Source organism: Parus major, chromosome 5, assembly GCF_001522545.3.
Source record: "Parus major isolate Abel chromosome 5, Parus_major1.1, whole genome shotgun sequence".
Classification (NCBI taxonomy): Eukaryota; Metazoa; Chordata; class Aves; order Passeriformes; family Paridae; genus Parus; species Parus major.
Window position 1 is genome coordinate 3,621,963 of NC_031774.1, and position 26,474 is coordinate 3,648,436.

Here is a 26,474-nt window from a genome sequence, read left to right on the forward strand (position 1 = left end):
TTGTTTAAGAACAGCAATGTTTTAATTTTTTTTTAGAAAATAAATAGCTCAGAAATGTACAATCCATAATTCCAGTACTCTGGTGACACCACAGGGGAGATGTGGACTCTTGGGTGCTCAGACTAGGCTTGGAACATGCTGTCTCATACCTACTTGACCTGGGGTTTGGTTTGGTTATAGCAGCATTTTTAATCCTTAATTAATGCAGCTTCATGTGTAACTTTTCCTGTAGGATGCACAGCCTGGTGTGGTTTGCTGTGATTGAACCCACTTTCCACCCCCATCCCCACCTGTGGTGTCTCTTTGTATCAGTGTTTAGGGTTTTTGTTTGGCTTGTTTATTGCTGTTTCACTGAACCGTGTAGAAGATGTTAGGAGGAGTTGGACTGGTGTGAAGGGATACACGTGAGGAACGATGAGGAATGCAAAGTAAATATTCCTGTAGCTGCTGCTGTGATGCCAACAGGGAGCTGGTCTGCAGGCACTTTCCCACTGCTGAAATACCTCAGAGCTCAGGCTGGGAAAGACAGAGGAAAGTACTCTGAAGGGTGAGCTCTCCAGACTGCTTCCAGATATCTGGGAAAATGTAGTACATTCCTGAAGGATTTCAGAAGCTCCCCAGAATGGAAAGGGATGGCAGTAGTTTGTGAAGCTGGTTGTTACTTCACCATACACCTTCTTGCAATGAGCAGTAAGGAAGGGACCCAGCTCAGAATATGCTCTCTTCTATCTCCACATCCATCCCAGCTTCCACAGGCTCAGTCATTGCCAGTGTAAGCCTAGACATCTCTGCCACTGGGATATTTGTTTCCAGTTGATCTGTAGAGCCTTGTTCTCCCTCAGGAATGCTCTGATCTGCTTCCTTTCCAGTCTGTGGCTCTCCAGGAAAGCTGGCTTTGGTGTAGTTCTTCACCATCTCCTGAACCTCCATGTTCAGAGCTCTCAGCTTCTCCTCATATTCCACCTGTACCTGCTGTTGGAGCTGCAAATGGAGAATCAAGTTCTGGGATGAGCAGTTGATCCTTCTGGGGTCTATGTGGGCCCCCTCATCCACTTTCTCACCCCCTGGGACTGGGTGGGAATAAAGATTTTCTGGGGGTTTGGACTTCTTGTGTCAAGGAACAAGCCCTGACCCTAAATGTCATCCATACCTGGCTTTCTCTCTCCTTGATGGACTGGAGCCTTGCTGCCTGCTTCTCCTCCAGTTTCTGCTGGTACCTGTCAGTCTTCTCTGTCACCTTAAAAAAGAATAAATTGACCCCCCTCAGGCTCCAGTTTTATAGGGAAGGGGCTTGGACAGCCCAAGCTCAGCCCAGCAGGATGGGCCTGGAGCAGCAGCCTGGAGTTGGGGACACCACGACAGCCTGGCAGGTGAGTGGGACATAGGGACAGAGACACAGACATACATGGATACACAGACTTGTGTAAGGACAGACACCTGGACACGCACAGACACACATGTACTCTCACAATCAGGCACACGTATACATGGACAGACAGACATGGACACAGGAGCACAGACACATGGACAGACACACCCATAGACACAAGGACACTGATGGAGATGAATACAGACAGCTGGACACAGACACAAACACCCATGGACACCCACACAGAGGAACACGGACGGACACAAAGACAGGAAGCCACAGGGGCACGGACACAGGCAGACAGACTGACACACATGGACACAGACACATGGACATAGGCAGATGTGGACCACAGATGCACACATGGACACAGCCACAGGATATGGGCACACAAATGGGAGCACACGCACGGACTCACCAACACACACACACAAGGACACACTCATGGACACACACAGATCAACACAGGCATACACGGACACACACAGGGACACAGCTGGAGAGACTCATCCTAAGGCAGACACACCCACACACACACAATGGACACACACACAAACAGGTGGAGGAGATCCACAAAACACAGACTCAACTGGGGGGGGACACAGACACACACACCCATGGCCAGGCACAGATGGACACACGTACACAGACATACGTGGACACAGGGACACATGGAGAGACACACACACAGACATGCACAGACACAAAGACATACATGGACACAAATGGGCATGCAGACACAGGAGGACATACAGACACCTGGACCCACGGACGCACACACTCAGATACCCAAACAGACAGACAGACACAATCAAATGAACACAGATACACAAAGGGACAGACACACAGGGACAGACAGACTTGGACACAGACCCATGGACTCAACACACAGACAAACACACACTTGCAGGGGCAGGGACACACAGACACAGCTGGACACGTGGTCACACCTGGCCAGTCAGACACACACACGGACATGGACAGACACATGGACTCAAAAGCTGACACTCACAGACAGACAGACATGGACTCAGGCTTTTTCTGGCACTGAGTCTTCAGAGGGCAGAGCTGGGTCCTTGAGCTGTCTTTCCTCCTGCCAGGCCTTCCCACTGTTCTTGAGCCACGGGTTACAAATCCCCCAGCCACACCCCTGCAGAACCCAGAGCTGCTGGGGCAGTCTGATGCCCCAGAACTCACCCTTTTGACCGTCTGCACCACTTCCTGAATATGGGAGTTGTTAATTTCTTTCTTCAACCTTTAAAGAAAATTATAAAACCCTGTGAAATCCAGCTGTTCTTCCATAAAACCCATTTGTCAGTACTGATCAGTGTCATACTGATCAACAGGTGTATTGCATTCCCACACTCTCCTGCCACAGGGAGAAGCTGCTGTAATTTTAGGAAGGACAAATAAAACACCGCTCAAATTTGGCTGAGCCATAAGACAAATAACTGAATGCAAAATTCTACTTTTTCAGCTTCCAAGTCAGCAGGAGCTCCTGCATGGAAAAAGCCCAGGAACATCCACTCCCGTACCTCTCCTGTGCAGCCTTGTCACTGGTATTCCTCAGCATGGCCTGGACCCTCTCCACTCTCTTTGCCTCCATCCTCTTCTTAATGTCTTTAATGTTGCTGTGGAGAAAAGAGATGAGATACAGGCCTGGTTACCAGCCCCAGACAGCTGAGCAGTACTCTGGAGCTCTCTGGAGCGTTGCACTGTTCAGAAACACCAAATGTGGAAGACTGTACAGCACGAGGCCTGGAGTCTTCGGGATATTTTAAGTCCTGAGTCAGAACGTGTCCTGGCCCAGCTGTGGAGGCAGCACATGCTAAAGGCAAGTGTAAGAAAGAAAAATGGACAGGAAATTTTCCCTCCTCCACCTTCCCAGTTTCCAGTCTATCCTCCAGTATCTATGCATGTATCATGTTCCATGATGTCACTCATATTTTGGAGTTTACCTCTACTATTGGATTTCACAGCTCTTTGCCACGAGAGTTACAATATTTAATTTATACACAGAGGCACCTGGGACATTCACTGGCTGTCCCACCCTTCTTTCCAATGGAAAACAGTAAGCAATCACTTCCCTCTTCCAGGCCATTCATCATTTACACATTCCTGTCACATTCCCTCAAACATCTGTTCTCCTAGCTGTCCCATTTAATTCCTTTTTGTGCACAAATTCCTCCTCAGTGCTGGCTGTCCTTCTTGCTCTTTCAAAGACTTTTTGTTTGAGATGGCACACTGAGAAGGGGACAGCTCTGCACAGACACATCCAGTGGCACAAGGCTGACTCAATCATTTTTTTGTTTTCCTGTACACTTCCCAAAATCCTGTTTGCCACTCTGGCCCCTCCAGAGCCTGGGAATGAAGAGCAGCCACAGCACCTCAAGATCTCTTACATGAGTGCCAACACCAGTGCACAGCTGGGCTGTAGCCAGCATTTTCCATTCAGATTATTTTATATTTATTCCAATTAAACTGTCATTTCATTGCCTGTTGCTCCAGATCTTGAAATCTTTCTGAAGCTTCTCCCAGCCAAGAAGATGTGACTGTATTAATGACATCCTACTGTCAGCAAACCACTACCTGGCTACTCACCTGTTTGCTTAGACCTGAATGTTCTGAATAGCTGAGTAAAAAGAGTCTGGCTTGGGACAGGACACAAAAAGAGAGAGTTTTATCTGAATTTGCAACTAAAGACTGAGACAGAATTTAATGGACAGTAGGAATGAGTGAGGATTTTGGCTTCAGGACAAAAGTTCTTGCAACAAATGGATACATGTCTGACTAGAGACTGGTCAATAGATTCTGCCGGTTTATTTAAATATTGGAGCAAAGGTTCAATTCACTTAGAAGATGGAGCCAATCAGTCCCTGGAAGGGATTAATGTGAGGCCCTGACTGCAAGAGACAGAGGAGGCAGCCAGGGACCAGCAGTGCTATTTCCCATCCTTCCCCATCAGTGGCTCCAGGCTGCTCTTTGCAGATGGAACACTGTATCCTGCTCTGTGCCCTGTGGCAGGAACACTGTTCTGGGGATCACAAGAGGCATCTTCCCCCCATACCACTGTGTGAGATCCTATGTCACATCCCCCTGCCTCAGTTTCTCACCAAAGGAAAAAAAAAAAATCTTCTCTTCCCCCTCCTCACTCCCCAGCTACAGAGCAGAGCTTTGAGATGCAGCAGAAAGTGCTGCCCCAGAGCAGAACTGGGCATTATTTGTGATTCCACTGCTGTATTTACCTTTCTGACGTGTCCTTCAGCACCCGCAGCTCAGCTGCCTGCTTCTCCCTGGCCAGCTCCAGGATCCTGGCAACTTGCTGTTTAAGGGATGAACACAAGGCCAAAAGGGAACAAACCAGGATGAGACACTGCACCCCAACTGTATCCAATTGCACCCAAGCCAGCTGTACACCTCCCTGCATTGAATTCCAGGAGCAACAAATTCTGAATCCCTGAGGCTCAGTGCAAACACTGGCACAGGAGTGAGCTGTGCACACAGGCCCCACTGTGCCAGTGGACTCACACTTGTGAGACAGGAAAGTTTCATCCCTGGCTCCTCTCCCAGGTAAGAAACTTGATTCCCAAGTGAGCCAGTGCCCAAGTGTTATGTTCTTCTCAGGGTTGCACACAGCTTGCAAGAGACCCATTAAGCCTAAGGTGCACCAGGGAACTGAAGACTGAAGGTGTATCAGTGCAAATTCCTTCAGAAAACACTAATGGGAAAAGGCCTCCCAAGCATGGAATCACTCCCCTTTCACTGGAACAGATTGCATATGCTGGATTTACCACCACCATCCCACAGCCTGCACTCTGTCCCTAGGCACCACTGTGGCTCCTGGCCTTGGCTGAGCTCAGCCTGCAGGACTCTGACTTCCACCAAATCAAACAGCAGAACACGCTCTGATGGTGCCACTGGTCAGCCCTCAGCCCACCTCCACATCACCCCAGCTCCCAGAGAGGTGGCACCTGGCAAGGTGTGAAGCCACTAAACACCACAATTACTCCATTTGTACTTCATACAAAGGCATCAGAAGAGCTGGAGCAGATGGTGCCTGATGTGCCTCAGGACAATGCTACTATTTTTTTTTAAAAAAAAGCAGACATATAAAATGTTTCTGCAGGATTTTTAGGGCTTCTAAACAAACAAGCTTCATGTCTTCATTCTCAGTTACCTGGCATGGGCCTGACAATGCATGTGTCAGGTGTGTTCTGGGCCCACATTCCCAAGCTCAGTTTAGTGAATAACTTGGGATTTTTTGGGCTGTCCCAGGGTATGTTTTCAGGTGGCACTCGCAGCCCTCACCTCAGTAGCATGCTGCTCTTTCTTCCTTCGGATCCGATTATGGTGCTCCTCCCCAAGGTGGATGAGTTCCATCTCCAGCCTCTCCCTCAGCTCCACGAGCCAGCAGCAGTCGATGCTCTCTGCGGCTTTTACAGGATTTGCACTGGTACCAGCATCACTTGGGGTCACACTCCTGCAGAACAGAATCCGGGGCCGTGCTGCTTCTCACCACGCCAGTACAATCCCAACCTTCCCACCCACCCTCAGTGGGAACAACCCAGGACACGCAGATGCCTGCACTGCTCCATGTTCCTGCAGAGAAGGGGAGCCCATGTGTCCCTGGGGATCCTTGTTTTGGTTTGGGAAGATGACTCCCAGGCTGTGGTTACCTCTTCTTCTGGGTTTTCCTTGTGCGCACTGTCCTTTTCTTGCCCCCAGCGCAGGCCAGCTCTGAAAAGAGCGCCGAGTATTTCTGCAGCAGCTCCTCCCTCTGTTTGCTTCCCTTCCGCTCCAGCTCCCTCAGCTCCTTCTCTTGCCTCTTCAGCAGCTTCAGGAAGCGCTTCTTCTGCTGCAGCTCAGCAAGGGTGATTGTCTCGGGCTCTGAAACACAAAGTAAAAAGGCTGAATAGGACCAGCTCCTTCCCAAGGCTTGGAGTGAGGAAACTGGAGCATACAGCTCCAACACATGTCCCTCGATCACCACATCCAAACCAGAGCCCCCTCTGCTCCACACCTTGGGATGCCTCTCCCCAGGTACATATTCTGTCCTGGCAAACACTTCTCTTTAGGAATAACTTCTAAAAAAGCAATGTACATAACAGTTACTTGCCAACATATCCCGAGTGAAGCAGGTTTCCTTTTGTGCCTTTAGTTCAGTTTTGAGGCACCATTAGGCCCTGTGTTTGCAGGAATTGGCATCACACTGCATTCAGGCACCCAAAAGCAGGTGAACAACACCTTGGTGTGCTGAAGGAAATCTGTCCTTGAGCCCCAGGATTCCAGGGATTTGTCTTTAGTGCTGGCTAGACCAGGCAGGGTTGGGACATGTCTTTTTAATTTGGAAATGTAAGTAAGATGACAGGCAGGGCCTCAGCCCTGGTGACCAGCATGAGGAGTTACCTGCCATCTGCATTACTTCTAACACAGCTTCATCCTTGATGAGCACTGCTGCTCCTGAAATCCCAAAAGAAGTTCCTGTTAATGTCTCATCTTGGATGCCACGGTTGGAAATGGACAGAGGAGAGCTCACCAGAACACAGCCCACGTGAAGGATGTTGGTGTCAGTACAGAAGAATTAATTAAGCTGCCAAGACACTTAAATGATTGGAAACTCTTGGAAACTTACCTGTGGAGCCATTAGAGGGAGGAACGCTGGGTTTCCTAGTGGAGCCTGCCACCCCATTAGTCTCAGCAGATGAGAGGTTTGTCTGTGTGCCAGGCCTCTAAAACAAACATCAGAGGTAAATGAAAACTCAACATTATTTCAGGCTGAATCCATGCAAGGTGCTCTAGAGAACAGAACTTGGAAAAACTCACCTCCTCTGAGGTATCCTTGAGCTTCACCAAGCACTTGTCCTGCAGGTTGAAGAACTTGATGGGGTTGGAAAGAGCAATAGTGAGATCTGGAAACAGAGAACAGGGCTTGGCTTGGATAGCAAACAACTGATGGACACATTTTCCCTGCCCAGAACAGGGTACTGTGAAGAAGGAATAGTTTGTGTTCTCTGTTTGTAACCAATGTCTCCATGACAGCATAAGGGAGCCCAAGGCCATGGCTCACAAGTGTTCAGGGCAGCACTGTGAAGTGATTTTGGGAACTCTGCTCCCAAAAGCCAGGGCCAGGTTAAGACTTTTCCCACCTGGATAGCTCAGCCCAACATTGTATAAACCTCATTTTTAATAAAAATCTGATAAACCAAATTTCTCAGGATTTCCCCAGTGAATAATGTTCATTTGTATGAACATAGTGGGGGAGAAAGCAAACTTGAGAAGTATTTACAAGAGCTCCTGTGGCTGATACTGTTGCACTCTGGGCTTGGTCATGACTGTTGATCCCTCTGGTGAGGCTTCTGTCACATCCAGCTCTGTCCCTTCTCAAAGGAAGTCCCCATATCTTAGTACCACAAAGAACCTCCCTTCTCTTCCAACAGGAAAGAGCATCACTCCTAAAACCTCTCTAAAACCCCTGTTCTCTGCAGACCCTGAGAGATGTCACCTATTCCTCCAAGGAAACCTCTCCCTGCCTCTGAACAAGAGTAGGGCTGAGCCATTCCTGGAGCCTGGTAGTCCTGCACTGCACCTCAGCTGGGAACCAGGCACAGCTGCAGTGGGAGCCTCCATGCTTCTCCCAAGGCAGCGAGGCTGTGACAGGATGCTGGCATGCGCTCAGGTCCCACCCTGACAAGGAATTGAGGGTGCAGCAGGAAAGCACTTCCCAGGCTGGAAAAATGCTTCTGAATCAGAGTTTGGAGGAGGCCAGAAGCACCCCCTGCACATTCCAGCACTCCCTACCTGCCCAAGCATCCGGCACATAGTCCTTGATCTCCAGGAACACGAAGAGGGCGGGCAAGGTGAGCGGCATGTTGCTCTCACTGCGCAGGCACACGTGGTGGTAGCCTGGGACAGAGAGGGGAGGGAGCTGAGCTGGTGGAATCCTGTCCCTTCCCTGCCTCTGCTCCAGCAGCCCAAGCCCCTCTTTACAGAAGAGGTGATATCATGGGATAAAGCCAAGGCTATAACAAGATGGATTTGAAGGTTCCACTGCCTGTGGGCATGGAGATTAAGGAGTAAAGTATGCAGCTGTTTGTATTGTCTCTATGGCTCCCCCTGGACAGGTCTCAAGGGCACAAAAGCTGAAGGAATTTCCATGGATTTACCTGGGTGCATTGCGATGATGGGAATGATACGCTGGCCAATGAACTTCCCTCCTTCTTCCCAAGCCACAATTTTGAGAGATGCCAACTCGGGCATCATGATCTAAGGGAAAAGCAGAGTAAGACACCAGTGTCCTCACCTCTAACTCCTGATAGAAGCATCCTCCTCCTCCTTCCAACCAAACAATTCCATCTCTTCCAGGATGGCACTGCCTATTCCTGCATCTTGTAATTTAAGCACAGTTTACCATAGACATCATGGCTGACTGCCCATAAACTCCACCAAATGCAGGCTTCTCAGCCTGCCCAGGGTTCACAGGTTCCCTAAAGACAAAAATAGGGCAACAAACCCTCCAAACCACTGCTTCCAGGAAGAACTCACTCAAGAATGGAGTGAACTGGGATGGATAATTTAGCAAGCATGGTAACATTGTTAAATAAAGGCTTTTGATTCCCTCCTTCCCTGTATTCTTGTGCCATAAAATATTCTGCCAGGAGTGAAGCCTCAGAGTGTTTCTGAAAGGAGGATATTTCAGCCAAGCAGGCTGAAAATATCTGTAGCTTCCCACTGTGCCTGACAGATGAATTGTATAATGTGTACTTGAGTTAACTTCCCTGTGCCCTGCAGCTGGATTGGTGATCCCTGAATTCCTGGGGAGAGACAGGGCAGCTTTCTACGTTCTGGCACAACTGAAAACTGGTCCCATTACTGCTCCAGTTTGGTTGTTTCTCATTGACAATTTAACCACAGAAATTCAGTTCCTTTCTGGTGCCTGAAGTTTTCCAAACTGGTCAGTCCAAAGAGGACATCACAGAGGGGAGACTTGGCATGCCTGTTATTTCCAGAACCATTCCTAGCTACTCCTTGTCTGTTCTGGGAAATACTGATGCAGAGTTGTTTTGGATATTGTTGTTTGGATGTTACCTGAGAGTGTCCAAAGCCAGGCCTGAGGTCTCCAGGGGGGAGTCCCTTCTACTGGCACTGATCTCTCCCAAGGCAGTGTTCATGGCCATCAGGAGCTTTAAGGATTTTCTGTATAAATTACTAACAAATGTTCTCACCTTTTCAAAAACAAAAGCCTCCTCTTTCCACACAGGGTTAATGGAGTTGGCTGTGGAGGTCAGTTTGGTTCTGTGTTTGCGTTTGGCATCCCTTGGCAGCCCAAGGAGCTCCACTTCCACATAGGTCTTCACGCTGCGGTCTGAGAGGAACTGACCAGAGAGCACCTGTGAACACAGAGTTAGCAACTGCTGAGAAGAATAAAACAGAGAGACTCACACATTCCTTCACCCCAAAGTCACTTTCCCACCCCAAAACAACTTTTCTGCTCCAGCTCTTCTTTTACCTCCACCTCTATTTCTTGCTTCAGCACTTCCTCTCTCCCCACCAGCACAGCATTGGCTGCCTCTTCACGGCAGATGCTCATTTTCCATTTTCATGTGATTATGATTAATTTAAAATAGCAACAAGCCTGGGAGTTGCCACAGTAACATTTCCCCCAGGACTCCACAGGTTCATGTGGCACTGAGAGTCCCCCTGGGTGACACAGGATGGGGTCCCCAGGCTGTACTTGCCGTGACACAGACAGTGGTGGCCACCAGCCCGTCGATGTGGTCCACAGAGAAGGGGTCGAACTGCTTATCGGGGCGCCGCATGAACTCGTGCTTGAGCAGGTAGCCACAGTGCCCATTGAACTCAAACAGGGCCATGTTCTGCTGCATGGGGACATCTGAGAGCAGAGCAAGACAGTGAGACAGGGCTGGGGGGGACAGGCAGCCTGTGTGCTACGAGGGAGCTGAAAGCTGCCGGAAGCTTCCAGCCCCTGCCAGCCCACAGCTTACAAAGCCATCTTGAAAACTAATTAAGCCTCTCAGCACCCTACAGGGAAAAATATTACAGCAGCTGTTGTAAGGAAGGGAAGTGGTTTGCTTGCTCTTGCACCTTAAGTCATGGGCAGAACTAAATTAAAACCTGCTTTAAGGAGCACCTGCTATTTTTGGGTGGAAATAAGTAGCTGCCTAAGCCCCTCTGCTCCTTCCCCCTTTCATTTTGGGCCTCCTCTGAGTCCATCTCCTCTCTGATGCTTCTGAGGACACTGCCTGGTGGTTGCTGCACCTGCCTGCACTGTCATCCTCTTCAGAACTAACCTTACACTCGCTCCCTTTTGTCTCCTATGCTCTATACATAACACAGCCCTCTGAGGAAGGAAGAGGGGTAAGGTACAGCTTTCTCTAAAGGGTTTTCTTTCCATCTTATGCTGGTTGTACAGCAAGGAAAGGCCCTTCCTCTCTGGTCAGGTCAAAATCCTGGAAATAATGGCACAGACAGGCCAGTGCTGTGGCCAGATGGAGCTCTGCCTCTGCCTTGTAAAGGTAGCAACTTGGGGGATGGGAGCTGCAGGTGTCCTCATGGATATGATTCAGTGTGACATTGTGGAACAGGACAGCCAGGGACAGTGCCCAGACACAGGGTGACAGCAGTCCACGAGTGTGTGTGTGCCAGGTCTGTGCTGGGCATGGAAAAGTGCTGTTGGTCTGTGGGAGATCAAATCAGAGGAGAACAGCACTTTGGGAAAAGGCATATAGAATAATGACCAGGGAAATGGCAGAAAAGGAAGAGACACAGACCAGGAGCACCCAGGGACCAGCAACACCTGACCTCACCTGCTTGGAGTCTGGAGCACACCCCGACACTCACCCATGGTCTGGAAGTTGAGTGCCACCATCTGACAGCCGACATTCCAGAACATCTGGGGCTGGTAATTGGAGGAGTCCATGCGGGTGCCTTTGGGGTAAATGCGGCTCATCTGCCACTTGTTGTATCTACAGCCTCTATAGGAAACAAGTTGGGAGTGCTCCTGTTGTGCCCTGGGGCCAGCCCACATATTCCCATTATGAAAACTGTTGGAGCTCTGCTACCAAATGTTCAGAGCCTTCCATCCAGACAAGACCCCAGAGGGGCTCAGGGTCCTCGTCCATACGCTTTTCACCCAAGGACAAGCATTTGGCAGCCTTGACATTGGCTACTGCAGGATGCATCCTGTCAAGAATCTCCCTCACACTCCAAGCACCCGATGGCACTGGGAAAGGGCTGCCAAAAGGATACTCTACAAACTGCATGGGGAACTTGCTCAGCAGATCGTAAGCCTTCATCTCGGTGAAGGAAGAGATGACGTAACTCCGGTTCTTCTCTAGAAACAGGAGATTGCATTTAGGAGCAAGGCACGCCCAGTCCCTGTTCTGCATGGGGGACCAACGGAGCCAGGAAGCACTTGGCCTGGATTCTGAAGGGACTGAGCCTGACTTACTGGCAGAGAGCTCGAAGGAGTTGAATTTGATGGGCTGTATGTAGTTAACCAGGCTGGACATCTCCTCGTACGCCGTCACTTCCAGGCCAGCTGTGCCCTGAGCAGAAAACAATCCAAAAGGAAACAGATGAAGACACCTTCCCTGGAGATGGAACAAACTGCACCAGGGCCTCCCAATCAAAGAGCTCTGGTGGCTGCCCTGACCAGAGTGCTCCACTTTCTCTGGCTTCCCAGTCCCACGGCTCCATGGTGGGCAAGGGCACAGACTCTCCAGGCAGCCAGGCAAAAATGGAATCAAGGCAAATGGAGAGGTTGCAGGGAGAATGTACAAAGCCCAGGACCTCTTTGACCCCTCAGGAACATGGAGTCTGGGATGAACTGTGGATATTATTTTTCCTTCTCTCCAAAGAATACCAGGGAAATGGAAATGGGAAATAGACCTTTTATTCATGGAATGCTGATCTCCTCCCTCCCCCTTCAGCTGCAGCACTTTCAGTAACAACTTTGCAGACCAAGGCTAAGCCTGTCCAACACCCCCAAGGCAAACAGTTATCTCCAAATCATGCAGAGTCAGCAGTAACTCCTCTGCCACATTCTTTATGCTTGCAACAAAATTTCTCTTTTTCAGTTTCTCCTGCAAAAATCTTGTGTGGGGGATGGAAAGCCCGTTACAGGTTCATTCCCCTTTGCACTTTGAGTTCATCTCTATTCTGTAGGGTGAGGCCCCAGAAAAAAATGGAAGCCAGCAAAAATCCAAACAGAAAAGGAAAAAAAAACTAATAGTGTCAGTACCTCATCTGACTGCATCTTTTTGATTTCCTCTTCATCCAGGTTTCTGAGCTGTTCATCCTCTTCCTCTGGCTCCTCTTCAGCCACATCACCTGCCCAGACTAAGCACACAGACCCTCATCAGTGGTATGGATCAGGAAGACACAGACAGGACCCTGCAAGCTGCTGGCAGTGGAGAGCTCTGCCAAACCTCATCACCAAGTAATGCTGGAACACTGAGGGGAAGAATCCTACAATTTTATTGGCCAAATCCAAATATGAACTGGTACACTGAGGACCAGCACACCCAAGAGACCAAACCATTCCTGCTGGAGGCTCCCCTCATGTCACTCATACCCAGGAGTGACAATCACTGAGCTGTTTCCCCTCCAAAGTCACACACATTTATAGGAATAAAATGCCCATTTCCAGGTGTTCTGCAGTGGTGCTCACTTGTCCTCATATGACTTCATGTCACATGACATGTGCTCTTACCACAACAGGGACTGTTCTGCCACAGGGACCCTGAGCCCAAAAGGTGACAGGAAGGGAAGAGAGAGGGGCTGAAGGTTTTATGGATGTCCAAGACCCTCATGGTGAAGAACTAGGCTGCGGTGAATTTCTGGTTATCAGAGAGCTACAAGTAGTAACAAATTATTCACCTTCCCTCAACTCAAAAGCCAGAGTGCATTAGTGGATCACTGAGGGATGATGGGCAAGTTGTAAATTATTGTCTCTTTTGGTGGGACCAAGTGTTCAAAATATTCTGAAGGCTTAATTTCTATTCCAGTATTCTGTTGCTGCTTGGGATAACTGATTTAATGATTAGTGCTGGCTTGCCCCAAGCTCGTACTGGATGATTTAGAAAGGCTTTTCCCATCAATTTTAGTAGTCCCCCTTCCCTTCAGACATACCAGTATCTTCGGCATCCACAGAGGTTGGCTGCTCAGTGGTTTCTGGTTCCACATTCCTCCCTTTCTTCAAAGAGTTCTGCCTCTTCCCAGACATAGATTGGTTCTTTTTGTTTTTAATCAAGATTTTCCTTAAGAGATCCTTAGGACTTGGCAGAGGAACTCCTGGCTTCAGCTGCAACAGATAAACTTCGTCATAGAATTCAAACACTCACCTCCCCTGTCCCCCTGGCCAATTGCCAGTGCACAGACACATTTCACCTACTACACTCCTAATTTCCTCCATCTGCCAGCATATCCCACTAGATTAATGCAGATTTTCCCTAAAACTTCACCTATGGTTTCAGACCAGCATTTTGCACCTCTCAGGCTTTGCCATGCTGCCTAGCTACCCATCCTGCTAAAAAAACACCTACATGGCCTGAAGGCATCCAAATTCCTCTGGCTTCCCATTCCACCTACTTCTCTCATTATATGCCAGATCCTCGGTCCCTCAAGCCAGATTTAAACACTGCCTGCAGGAGATTTAAAAGAGATCCCAGAGGAGGTGGCTCAAGACAAGAACATGTGACAGACTGCAGAGACAGCAAAGGCCTGTTAATAGATTAGCTGATCTCTTGACTTGTTCCCTCCCTCAACCCTCTCTGTTCCTATTGCCTGGACGTAGGGCTGGACAATGGGCAGCTGCTGCTGGCTCACTGCTTCTTTCCAGCTCTTCTTTGGGTCTCAGTGCTTTCAAACACCTGTTTGTGCCAGGTGCCTCAGCTGACCCTCCTCTGTGAAACCCAAGGACCTGTCTCATGCCCTGCAGAACACAGGTCCTGCTCAGATGTTTAAAACCATGTCCCCTGGCGGGGCAGTTGTGGCACCAAAGGTGTCACAGGGCCCACAGAAATACCTGTTGTACAGATAAGATGAAGACAAGGGTCAAGCAGACGGGGAGCTTTCCTCAGTTATCCCAAGCACATGACATTGACTTGCCCACCTATGCCTGGAAGGGAGTATTTCCAGGCTAGAAGCAGGATTAGGCCTTTGCTTCTTTTCCCAAGAGCTGGCAGACAGAGCTGGACCAGTGCCATGTACAAAACACACCTGGTACCCTCAGTGCATCCTGGCCACTCAGAGCTCAGTGCCCAGAGCCCCTCAGGTGACAGAGTGCTAAACAAGAAAACCTCTGTGACAGAGTCTGCCACCCACCCCCATGAGCCAGGACCCATGTCCGTGGCATTGTGTCTGTTGTGGCACCTCCAAGCACCAGGAGTAAACCAAGTTTTCCAGAAAGGCCTCCCCCTCCCTCCAGTGGCCTCCTGGCCCAGCTCCCTCATACCGGGTATTTCTCCAGTGGCTCTGTCAGCAGCATGTCTCCAAAAATGGTTCGGCAGTACTCGGCCATCTTTGCCTGCTGCTTGGGCCTAAGAGAGATCAGGCAGGAGTGAAGAAGAAACCAAATTCTCAAATCCAGAGTTTGGCATGGGCAAGAGATTGAGATCCATGTCCTCTTCACAGAAAACCACCTCAGCTATGCAGATGTTAAGGTCCCATTCCAACCCAGCAGCCCTTGCCTGTGTATTTTCTGCTCTGGACACAGCAGACAATTCTCCCAGTCACCAAATACTCACGAGTCCACGTGGTTCTCGAAGGACAGGATCACAGGGTATGGAGATGTTTTGAAAGCACTTTCTGCAATGGCCTCGATGGCATCCTGAAGGAGAGGCCATGATCAGAGAGAAGCTCAGCACTCATTAATAACAGACACACAGCTGACCTCCCACTGAAGAGACTCCAAAATTTTCTCTCAGGAGCCCCTTCCAAAGTCACTAAACTTCTCCCAGTAAGAAGGTGAGAAGTGTCATCTTTTTCATGCCTACCCAGATTTCCAGCTCCAGAGGATCCACACTGAGCTAACTCAACAGCTTGCACCAAAATGAAGCTGAAGATGGAAGAAGGTGAGTTTTGGTTTTGCTGCACAGGTCAGTGTACACATCACTACATGTGAGAGCATCTGGCCAAGAGGGACAAACCCCTGCCCCAAGCACCTTGAACTGGCAAAGAAAGGTGTGTGCAGCACCAGATTAAAGCACTGCAAACTCTATCCATACTTACCTCTGAACCTGCCCAATTTTCTATCATTTCTGCTGCTTATAAAATCCTTTTGCCTGGCAACAGAGGGCTGGAGTGTTCAGTCACCAGCTGTGCTGACATTTCAAATGCAAATACCATAGAAACCTTCTCAGCATTAACGATGTAAGAAAAAATAATATTTTCCCCAAGCCCCTGTTAAAGTGCCACAAACTTTCCATTCTGTTCCTTTCTAGTCTTGCTAATTGGTAAAGAAGTGCCATTTGCTCCTTTGCAATTACAGTCCCTTGATCATCCCAAACCCTGGATCAGCCATGACCTCAGCATGGAGGGAGGCTGCCACAGCTGCCCCTCCATGGACCACTGGCAGTCTGTCATGGAAGCCTCAAGGCTCTGAGAAGAAGCCTCAGACAATGCTACTAAAAGGCCACAGTAATTGTAGTGGAAGGAAGGACTGTGTGTTATGTAAAACCAAAACCCAACACATGCTGTGTTAGCAGGTTATAATTTCCTTGAGGAATGGTCCCAGGCTTCAGCAGAACTCTGCAATTACAGCAGCTACAAATGCCATTATTTCTGTTCTATCTGCAGTGAACTGCTGTGCAAAAAGCAGCAGTGATACCACAGGGCTTTAGAAATTACTGAGTCTGAGGATGACAACACCTCTGACCTTAAGGACTGGTTTGGTTTGTTGTTTTTTTCCCCTCCCTCACACATAAATATTTTAGTAATAGTGGAGTGTGGGAACTGGGGGGAAGGTACAGAAGAAAAATAAAGAGCTGGAAAAAAACATCTAAAGCACCTCTACCTGTTGGCAGCAGCTGTGTAAAGGAGTGCAGAAAAAAACCTCAGTATGATGCCTTTATTTGTAACTTGCAAGCTGTGGATAAATGCCCTGTACTGCCTGGCTTTGTGCTGTGCTTCCGAAGCCTGGGAGCTGAATCCTCAGGGAAGCCAGCTGCTCCACAAAACACATTCCAACACAGGTCATTAGGAAGGAATTGAACCCTGTTCTTCCAAAAGCCTCCACTTGAGGCTGTCAGCCATAGAAACCTGCTGCAGACCAGAAGATAAACTCATTTTAACTGTGTGTTTTCTGAAAGCCATCCTGTTTGCTCCTCTGATGTGTCTCTATAAATCCACCAGCCTCATGGCACATTCTGTGCATCCATCCTGTGACACAGCCCTGTGTACACACACACCTCTGCTCAGCCACCCTTCCATGGCTTCTGCCTCATTTCCCACATTTCCCTTATTCATTCCTCTATCCATCTTCATCCAGCTATCAACCTCTCTGCTACTCCTCCCATTCAAAAAATGTGCTAACTCCAACCTAGTGCTTATCTGTTCACTTTTCCTTCTACCTACACATTCATTCACTTGTCACCTTGCCATCAATCTTTTCCTCTCGAACATCTTTGCCCTCAGCCATCTGGCTCCCTCAGCAATCAGTCTAAAAGCAGGCAGGGGAAAGCATCCGTGGAGAAAGCTCTTCCCTACCTTGAAGAGGATCTCAGTTGTCATGGTGAAGCCGTGGGTGATGATGGGCTCCTCGTCCGGGGGCCGGCCCTTCCAGCAGTCCAGCTCCACGCAGCGGCAGCCAGCCAGCAGCGTCTGGCGGTACATTTCCGGAGAGGATGTCCCTGAAAACTGCCCAGCTGCAGGAGGGAGGCTCAGCGTTAGCTACTCACACGGGACAGCTCCTGCACAAGCAGGGGCAACAGCAATCTCTGCCAGCCTTCAGCAGGTGAATGCAGCAGACTGACAAGATGTTTTCAGTTGCAGGGCGACACAGCATTTAGAGTCAGCCCAGGGCACACACATCTGCCTGGCTGTGTCCCTCCCCCGTCCCTGGACTGGCACACCTGTCAGATAGGTGTTGTGGGAGGAGTTGATGTAGTAGTGCGAGAGCGGCTGGGTCATGTCCTGGTACAGCATCAGCTTGTCCAGCACTATCAGGTTGTTCTCAGGGCCACAGAGGAACCAGACCATCCCCTCCGGAGACAGCTGCCCTGCACGGCAAACAGAGCTGTTAATGGTCGCCAAATGGAATGGTTCTGGCACCTCTTTGGAAGTGGTGAGTTGTGGGAACCAGGCTGACTGCTCCCCTGGGAAGCAGGACAGCAGAGGGCACGAGCTCTCCTGCTCTTTCATCCCACCTCTATAGCAAGAGCTTTGGGCTGAACGAGACTCACCTCTCTGGATGTTAAACCCACTGGGCTCATACTTCTCTATCAGGCTCTGCACCTGCTCAGGTTTGGCTGGTGGGAAGAGGATGTCATTGAGGCGGGTGTCTCGCTGCTTCTTGTTGATGAACTTTGCCAGGTGCTCTTTGGTCATGTAGGGCTTTGCTTTTAGATGGCTGCAGTGAGAGAATCACAGAGGGGCAGAGCTAGGGCCTGGGAGTTACCTCAGAAATCTCTGCACATAGGAGAGGTTGATCCTCCCTCTGGGCCCATATATTTCAGGGTCCTGTAGCACAGTGAGGTCTCATCCTTTTTATTCAGGCTGTGAGTGAAGGCATTAAGTGACCTGGGATCCTGCCCTTGTAAGGCTGAAGGCCAGACAAACCATACAACATTAAATCCCTTCCTTCCTGTCTAACTTTTGCCACAAGAGAGCAAGTTCTGAACTGTGGCTTGAGGGAAACTTACTGTGAGGTAAATATCTCATCAATCTCGGGCCGTGGACACAGATTCATGAGGAATGTCTTGTACACTGGCTCGGGGAAGTCCTCGGGGTTGATGGCATCATTCTGAGAACGCAATGAAGATGTGTCAGGACCACAAACCCATGACAGCTCTTACCTATCATGAACACCCACAGCTCAGCTCAGGCTGTGACTACCCCAGTAAGTGACAGAACATCTGGCCAGATGTCGCTGCTCCTTGTGCCACACAGTGCAAGTGCTGGAGTCACCAGTGTTACTGGAAGATGTAAGAACTGATGCCAGCAGGCCGGAGTTACCCTGGCACTGGCAGGGTAAGGTAAGCAACTAGGAACATCTCAGCTGATGGATTTTTACAGATAAGGGCATTCCAGCCAGGGCAGGGAAAAAGATCCTTCTCAAGCTCATGAGACTTCTGGATACCCAGAGAAACCCTTACCTTGCCATTTGGTAGGTGACAAGCACTTAATGCTTCTTCCACCCTCTTCTTGTCTGCAGGGAACATCTGAAAAATACTGACCAGACAGGAAAACAAACATCACCATGGAGCAGGAGGGATGTCAGGGGGCTGGAGCTGCAGGCAGTGCAGGACACTCCAAATACACAGCAAGGGAGACAGGCAAGAGAACTCTAAGCATGAACCAGCAAACTCTCCAGGGGAGTAACAGAGGGACAGAGATTGATAAACCTACACAGGATTTTTTGACTGCTGACTCAAAGCAGAAGTTCTGTGTTTCTGCTATGGACTCTGAAAGAGCCCTGTCACTCAAAATCCCTCTCCTGTCCTTTTCTGCCCCTCTTGGAGGTGCTTCCTATGGTACTGTGGAGAAGAAACAACTGAATTTTTCCTCCTTTTAGAACATCCCTGTCAACAGCACCATGTTCTCCTCCACAGATAAATCCAGCCTCAGTTCTGTCAAGCTCCTGGAATCACAGGTGCTCACAGCAAACAGGAACAAGGAGTGCCCTGTGCTGCCAGGTGGGAGTGCCTGGGGGGGGCTGCAGCAGCTCATGCAAACCCTGCCCTTTGCAAGGCAAAACTGCAGCAGCCTTGGTATGATTCCAAAGGGATTTACATATTTAAAGGAAAGGCAAATGTTCATAGAATTTTCAGGAGTTTTGAAAGCCTTATATTTACCTGCAGCTGGAGATACTGAGTATTTTTATAAACCTTGTTCTTAATCTGGACTATTTCATAGTCTGCATTTTTACGATTCTACAAGAAATGGGCACTGAGAAGAGGTACATCCTGTATCAGATATCTTTTTCTAGCTTGTTTCAGAGGAATAAGCTGGTTTCTCCCTGCCACAATGCTACCTTGCTTGCATTTTAAAGATCAATTCAAAGCACTCTTCCCTAGTGTGTTATTCATTACAAACCTACACATTTTTAACAGCCCTTTGATGAATATTCTGGGTTTTGACAATGAAGTTTTGCTGGTTGATGGTTTAGAAAACAAATAACAAAAAATGTTTTGTATTGAATAAAGCTCAGCCCTCCAGGAGCCCATTTAGTCAGCACAGTCTTAATCCAGCACAGCTCTGCCTTACAACACACCCTGGGGCCCGTGTTTATTTGGGGTGATTAGTGCTCACCTCTTGTGCTGCTGTAACGTAGCACAGACCTAGAGCAGAGTGGTTCAGAACTTCTCAAATGCACTGTCTGCAGCTCCTTATTCTTAAAACAAAAGGTAATTTATGGACCAAAAGGGAATTTAACATGGCAGTGCTGCCTTTTGTCATTCTACGAGCTAAATCAACACAGAGGAACCACAGGACCAGCCCTGGAGCGATTTTACTTGGGAAGACACTGCATGGCATCAAATCAGTTCCAGATTCATGCCACATAGTGCAGGGGAGAAGGGACAGGCTGAGCCCTGCTTCCCATTCTAATGGGAGCCCCACCTGATGCACAAGGCCAAGATGGGGACAGGGAAGGACAAATCTTTTCTGCTCCTAAACTAGCACTAACACTGGCCCAGAGGCTGCTTCACTTTCATGCACATCCAGAGTGAAGGCTGAGGGACAGAGGAAATGGGGAAGGACTGGAGTGTCACACGGGAGAGAGGAGACAAGAAAAGCAAGGGAACCCTGCTGCAGGTGAGTCCAGCAAAAGGCTCTCCAAATATAGAACTCCTTACAGGAAAGGAAGACTATCCTACATCTCACCCACCTTTCATCTCAGGCTTGCAAAATTATCTGTGATCTGAATTTTACCAAAGTGGCTTTGTTTTGTTACTTTTTTTTCTTGGCAACAACCAGGAAGTGATATCTGTGGCAATTTAAGCCATTTGTTGCTGTAGATGAAGGCCACAAAGTCTCCTTTTCAGACTCAAATTATGTGTCACCTAGGTGCAGCAGGAACACTTCCATGGCCTGGACACAGAGGCAAAGTTCTCCACCTCTTAGGTGCAGCAGGAGCAGACAGCTGAAGCCACTGATCAGCTATCCTCTCACCAGCTGCTCTGCCTGTAGTCTGACTGAACACACAATTAAACAAATATCCACACTCACTTCCGGACAGGAATCTTTCCCTCTTCATTCAGTTGCAACTTCAGCTTCACTAGACTGTGAAAAAAAACCCAAACAAGATTACAAAAATGCATTTGTACCATCTTAAGAGATCCTACTAAGCAGGAAGAAAGGAAAAACATGCATTTGGGAAAACAATCTAACTATGAACTGAAAATCAGGTTCCTATAGACTGTCAGCTTAACCTTGGCATGACCCAGGCCTTGGTCTGGAGGCTGCCAAGGGATCTGGATGCCTAGAAGTCTTTGGTTTTTTCCAGTACTGTAAGAAAGGGCAGGACGTGGATGTTTCAGAGAAAAAGGTTTCTTAGAAAGGACTTACATTTTCTCTAGGAAGGTGTAGCGGGGAGCGTTGTACGTGAGGGGATTCCGGGCAATGGCCATAATATCCTCAGCCCAGTCCTGGAACAAACAGGGCAGAGGTAATTAGGCACTACTGAACTGCTCCAAGAAGTACACAGCAAACATGGACAGGGCACAGAATCCTGGAATGGTTTGGGTTGGAAGGAACTTTAAAGTCCATCCAGTCCCACATCCTGCCATGGGCAGGGACACCTTCCACTATCCCAGGTTGTTCCAAGCCCCATCCAACCTGACTTTGACCTCCAGGGATGGGACAGCCACAGCTGCTCTGGGCAACCTTTGCCAGGGCCCCCCCACCCTCACAGGAAAGAAAATCATCTCACATCCAATCGAAATCTACCCTCCTCCAGTTTAAAACTGTTACTCCTTATCCTGTCTGATACTTCCAGGCTTGACTCTATCACTTTCCTCCTACCTAGGAGCTGAAGCTTTTCCACTTCTCAGCTGCCAATTCATCCATACAAAACACATCAAAGACAATGACCAGTCTTCTACCAGTCCTTCTCTGTGCAAGACAGAAGCTTCTAGAATTATGGAGACACCACACCTGACTGTAACATAAACCTGCTTTTTTTTAACCTTGTCAGTAATGCTGAAAGGGCTCAGGGTCCTGTCTCCCCCTCTCCTTTCCTGCTTCCCAATGAATGCCCCAATACTTAGTGGCTCCCAGAACTTCCATGACCTCAGACCCCAATACCTTGGAAATATTCTCCTTGTAGGACACAAAGTTATGGAAAGTGAGGTCAACCATGTCAGGGCCAGATACGATTGTCAGGGTCTTCAGCAGGAAGGTGCTGCAAGGGTGATCCAAGTTAAAAACCTCTCGGAGCTTCAGGGACTGCAAAAGAAATGGAACAGATGGGAGCAACTGAAGAATGAGGGAAAACTACCCCAAAAAAATCAGACCCCAATACACACACTGGCCCAAATTCAAAGAAAGCATCTCAAGGGTTGCAAAACTGCTTAGAGCAGTCTTTCTTTCCTTGACTTTCCTTATTTTTTATCTTTATTCTGGAGTTTGGATCTTCCATGGGGCAAACCACTCTAACACCCCTGAAAAAAGTCTGATAAAGTCAAAGCTGGAGACTGCTCTTAAAGAAATTTCTTCTGAATCTTCAGCCTGGACTTGCAAACAGGCAGGGAAGGGTTTGGCCTGCTTGTGCCAGAGGTGTGTAACCAGTTGATTTTATCAAAACATTAGAAAGTGTGATATCCTTATATGTAGCCTCCTTCCACAAGAAAGATGTTTTTGGGACCCCCTGTCACCTCAGAGTTGAGTTCTTCCCCTCCAAGCCCCATTTTCTGCTTCTGTCAGTTGCTAGTAGTGGTTTTTTCCATAGCAATTCCAGTACCCTACAGCAATGGCTCACCAGAGACTTGTTTTGTTAAGTGCAAGGCTCATCCGATTAGTGGTACTTGGATTGCAGCACCATATGAAAGTATTTATAGAATCCTTTAAATTATGCAGCATTTTCTGCATTCCTATGCATGGTGTCACTAAGCCAAGGTATCCAAGGTATCCCAGAGTTTTACTGATGGTGCTATTTATAATGGGAAGATAAAATTTCCATTCCTAGAATAAAGCATAGCAATCCATTATCTGAAGTGCAGGACAAATCCCTGTCCAAGCAAACAGGGAGCTGTCAGAGCACCTGCTCCTTTAGAAACAGGGCAAAATCAACAGTCTGGGATTGTTAGAGTAGGTCAGACTTGAAGTCTCCATTTACACTGGAGCTGGAATCTGAGCACACCTTCAGGTTTCAGTCTGTGCCACTTCATATACACAGCTGTACACACATTTTATAAGGAACTGCAGAATTTTTTTACTTCAATTTTCCTAATTTCTGGGGCATTTGCAATTTTGACACATCTGTAGCAAACAGGCATCCTTAAGAAAAACAGGATGGGCTGGATTATAACTCAGGATCATCTGACTGATGTCTCTTATTTTGGAAAGGCACCTCTCTGAGAGAGTAACTCTGAAACCTGCTTAATTCCAGAACATTTAGAGGGAGGAATATGATTTATGGGAATATGGGAAAGAATATGATTTGCCCGTTTTCTACAAGGGGAATTTCTAAAATGGCTCCTTCTTGCCTTGTGAGCCATTTTCCTGTGCAGAACTGAGCACCCCCAAATATCCACATCTCCTTCCCATGCTCGTGGCAATTCCTTGTTGGAGCTCAACTTTCCAGTGCCAGTATCAAAGTGCTGTGATTTTAACTCCAGACTTAACTTCATCTTAAAAATGCACCAGCATTTGTTCAGCTCCAGGGCTGTACAGGAGAGGAGGCCCAAACAATGGTGAGCTTGTGGTTGTGCTGAACTCATTTCCTGTATTTGTTATCTGGGGCTCCTCCCAGCCCTTCCTTCTCTGCACGCTGCTCTCCAGCAGACACTCATCACCTGGCTCTCTCCAGACCTCTCTGTCCCAGCTATGTCCCCAGCAAGCCAAACACTTTTGCCCTTATCCAGGCAGTGATCATCCAACACCCAATGAAGGTGTGGAGAGAGGACCAGAGACTGTGTGCAGGAGCTCTGACCCTGATGACTCTTTCAGAACCTGCACTCTTTCAGCACCTTGTGCCACAGCTTCACTCTGGGATTACTGTCACCTTGCAGCTAGCCATAAAGGAAAAATAGAAAATGCTGCATGAAAAGCAGGACACTCATATTAGCCATGCAAATCAGAAAGGAAAGACTCTTAGCAAATTCCCTTAAAATACTCAGACAAGCAGAAAACAACCTACTAGCAGAGTGGCTGAAATAAGGAGTCAGCTACTGTTTCACATCCCACCCTCCTGATTTCCCTAAAATCCTCAGCTGTACAGAGATCCATAGTCCAGAGAAAAACAAATTCTCATGCAAATAGACACAGACACAGGACAGAGAGGGATGGTCCTTCTTCAATGGGGGCAGAGCTGACTGCAGGACCTGTCATGTCACTGTGCCCTGGCAGAACCGTGTCTTGTGGCACTAGGACAAAAAAATCTTCTCTTTTTGAGAACAGAGGTCTTGTTTGGTTGCCAGAAGGTAAAAAGGAAGCCCCAAAATATTTCTAATGCCTTTGACTATTGAGGTAACACTCCTGTCCCTGTTAGCCTTGCTGTTCCATGCTGGAGATAATGGCTGCAGGATGGGGAGGGCCAGCCTGTCCCTTGCCAAGCATCTCAGGGACACAGACAAAAATCCACAGTGAAGCGCTCTCAGTGTCTTACCTAAAGGAACTGGAAAATGCAGCAGATTCCCAGGCACAGAATAGCCCATGTAATCCAGCAGGGACACACTGCCAGGGACAGAAGGGAATGTGTGGCACCAAGCTCACTGCACAGCGAAGGCAGAAGCAGGAGGGCCCAGCATGGCAAAGGCCATTACTCACATGTGCCCATTTCCTTGCTTAGCTCCTTCACCATTTATAAATCCTTTACCAGACACAGGCTTGTACCTGCCTCTCTCTTGCACTCTCACAGATTGGTGTCTCCACATGGCTCCATATGATCGCTCTCCAGTGGAGGGCTGGAATTAGACTTAGCTCAGCTCCATCCTGGGCTCACAAACTGCTGAATCCCAATGCCAGAGCTGCTCATCCCCTATCCTGGAGCAGAACCACTGACCAACTGCACTGTTCACAGCCTGTGGCTCAGCCACAGCTCAGCTCTGAGGGCACTGTGATTGTCCTGCATGGTTCCTGAACATTCCCACTGGCTTCAACTCTTTATTGTCTCAAAACATGATGAGTCAAATGCCTCAGTATCATTTTCTCCCTATACATGTGCAGTTCAGGTTGCATCTCCAGGCTCAACACCAACAGAATGTGGACAGAGGATGAAGCTGGTTTAAAATCATGACAATCAGAAAGTACAACTTCGGTTTTTATTAAAAAATATGTCTGTCTCAAAGCCAATGCCTCCTGAAACATCTAAACAAACCCCAAGACACAGCCAACAGCCCAGAAGTCTGGCCTAAAACAGTGTGTAGTTTAGCTTTAATTATTATTAGATTCTCTGTCAGCATTCTGGGGTCGTGGTGCCTTAAAAAAAGAAACCACAAAAAGCCCCACAAATGGAGCAGCCCTTATCGTTCCTCATTACTGAAATGAAAACACAGACCTAATTGTAAATAACAGCCTGATCTGTATTGGCACACTGCTGAACTACAGTCAATAGCTTTTTAATCTTGCCTCCTTTCTGTTTAAAGGCGCTGCTCACTCTTATCTTTATTTTTCTCTTGAACACACGCCGAAGTTCGTTCTGCCACATCTAAAAAAGAAAAAAAAAAAAAAAAATCCGCGAAGAAAAGTCACGGCAGAAAGGCGAAGCCGCTCTCAAAGAACCTCGCACGGGCGGGTGAGCAGGGGAGCCCGGCGTAGGAGGGGCCAGGGAGGATTCTGCTCTGCGGTGAGACGAGGGCTGGGGAAGGCAGGCGAGGGCCATTTCCATTTGGAGGTGGTGCCTATGGCTGGCAGCCCTTAGTGAGTCCCTTTTCACGCCGTGCTGGGCACTCCCTGCTCCCTAAGCATCCCTGAACCACGGATGGAGTCCCAGCTGTGACCTGTGCCGGCAGCGCTCACAGCAACACGTCCCTTCTCAAGTGGTTTTCCGTGCGGCTGCCTTGGTGTTACTCTTCTCGCCGTGTGTAGAGGTTACAAAGAAAAACCCCAAACCTCCTGCTGGGCAGTGGTGGGAAAGTGCTACTGAGAGCAGGGAACTCCCCACAATCACAGCGACCCACCCACCCCTCCCAGGGAGACTTGTCAATGCCATGGGAATGGAAAACTCAGGGCAGGTTACATCCTTGAGCCACAGCCCAAACCTGCACAGCCCCTTGCTGTGGAAACCAGTGCCACAGATACTCTCCACACAGCACTCTCCTTCCTCTAGAATTCCTTCAGTCACAATCCAGCAGGAAAACCAGGCCACAAGCTTTGCCTCGGAGCAGCTGCAGATTGATTGGGGCATCACTCACAGGGAGGGAGAAAGGATGCTCCTTTTATTGCTGGTGCCATCCACAGCTCTTCCCACAGCTGTGATCCTGCTCTCCTTGTCCTAATCCTTGTCCTAAATAAGGCCAAGGGCTCATTTCTTCTCCACCTTCAGTGACTCTTCGTATCAATTCCAACAGTTCCACAACCATCCCAAGCCTCTATTTTGTTAACAGGGCAGAACAGCACCCATGTTCATTCTTCCACCTCAAAACAGATTTTTATTTGCTTCACCACACCAGTTTTTATATTCATGCCTTTTGTAACAACGCCCCAGAACACAGCTGCCCCATGTGGAGGGTGTGGTGGCTCATGTGAAGATTTTTTCCCTGCTTTC

General features: G+C 48.5%; 1 protein-coding gene across 6 annotated transcripts in view; it reads right to left on the reverse strand.

Annotated features, from left to right (window-relative positions):
* Window positions 1-26,474, reverse strand: part of PLCB2 (phospholipase C beta 2) — a 40,757-nt gene continuing 14,283 nt past the window's right edge. For 3 of the 6 annotated variants that reach the window (XM_033514929.1, XM_015630749.3, XM_015630752.3), the window contains exons 5-32: window positions 21,854-21,994; window positions 21,116-21,195; window positions 20,777-20,830; window positions 18,703-18,778; window positions 18,250-18,350; window positions 17,461-17,957; window positions 17,096-17,253; window positions 15,136-15,218; window positions 14,844-14,928; window positions 13,520-13,691; window positions 12,630-12,727; window positions 11,838-11,934; window positions 11,636-11,720; window positions 11,228-11,352; window positions 10,105-10,259; window positions 9,592-9,756; window positions 8,533-8,632; window positions 8,168-8,272; window positions 7,193-7,278; window positions 7,002-7,098; window positions 6,776-6,829; window positions 6,046-6,256; window positions 5,678-5,849; window positions 4,615-4,691; window positions 2,905-3,000; window positions 2,567-2,624; window positions 1,151-1,237; window positions 1-981 (exon numbers count right to left, since the gene is read on the reverse strand). In XM_033514929.1, the coding sequence (XP_033370820.1) occupies window positions 709-981; window positions 1,151-1,237; window positions 2,567-2,624; window positions 2,905-3,000; window positions 4,615-4,691; window positions 5,678-5,849; window positions 6,046-6,256; window positions 6,776-6,829; window positions 7,002-7,098; window positions 7,193-7,278; window positions 8,168-8,272; window positions 8,533-8,632; window positions 9,592-9,756; window positions 10,105-10,259; window positions 11,228-11,352; window positions 11,636-11,720; window positions 11,838-11,934; window positions 12,630-12,727; window positions 13,520-13,691; window positions 14,844-14,928; window positions 15,136-15,218; window positions 17,096-17,253; window positions 17,461-17,957; window positions 18,250-18,350; window positions 18,703-18,778; window positions 20,777-20,830; window positions 21,116-21,195; window positions 21,854-21,994 (3,588 nt within the window). In that variant the 3' untranslated portion in view covers window positions 1-708. The remainder of the gene's footprint in view (window positions 982-1,150; window positions 1,238-2,566; window positions 2,625-2,904; window positions 3,001-4,614; window positions 4,692-5,677; window positions 5,850-6,045; window positions 6,257-6,775; window positions 6,830-7,001; window positions 7,099-7,192; window positions 7,279-8,167; window positions 8,273-8,532; window positions 8,633-9,591; window positions 9,757-10,104; window positions 10,260-11,227; window positions 11,353-11,635; window positions 11,721-11,837; window positions 11,935-12,629; window positions 12,728-13,519; window positions 13,692-14,843; window positions 14,929-15,135; window positions 15,219-17,095; window positions 17,254-17,460; window positions 17,958-18,249; window positions 18,351-18,702; window positions 18,779-20,776; window positions 20,831-21,115; window positions 21,196-21,853; window positions 21,995-26,474) is intronic. The other 3 variants (XM_015630753.3, XM_015630754.3, XM_015630751.3) reach the window with 2 other exon arrangements.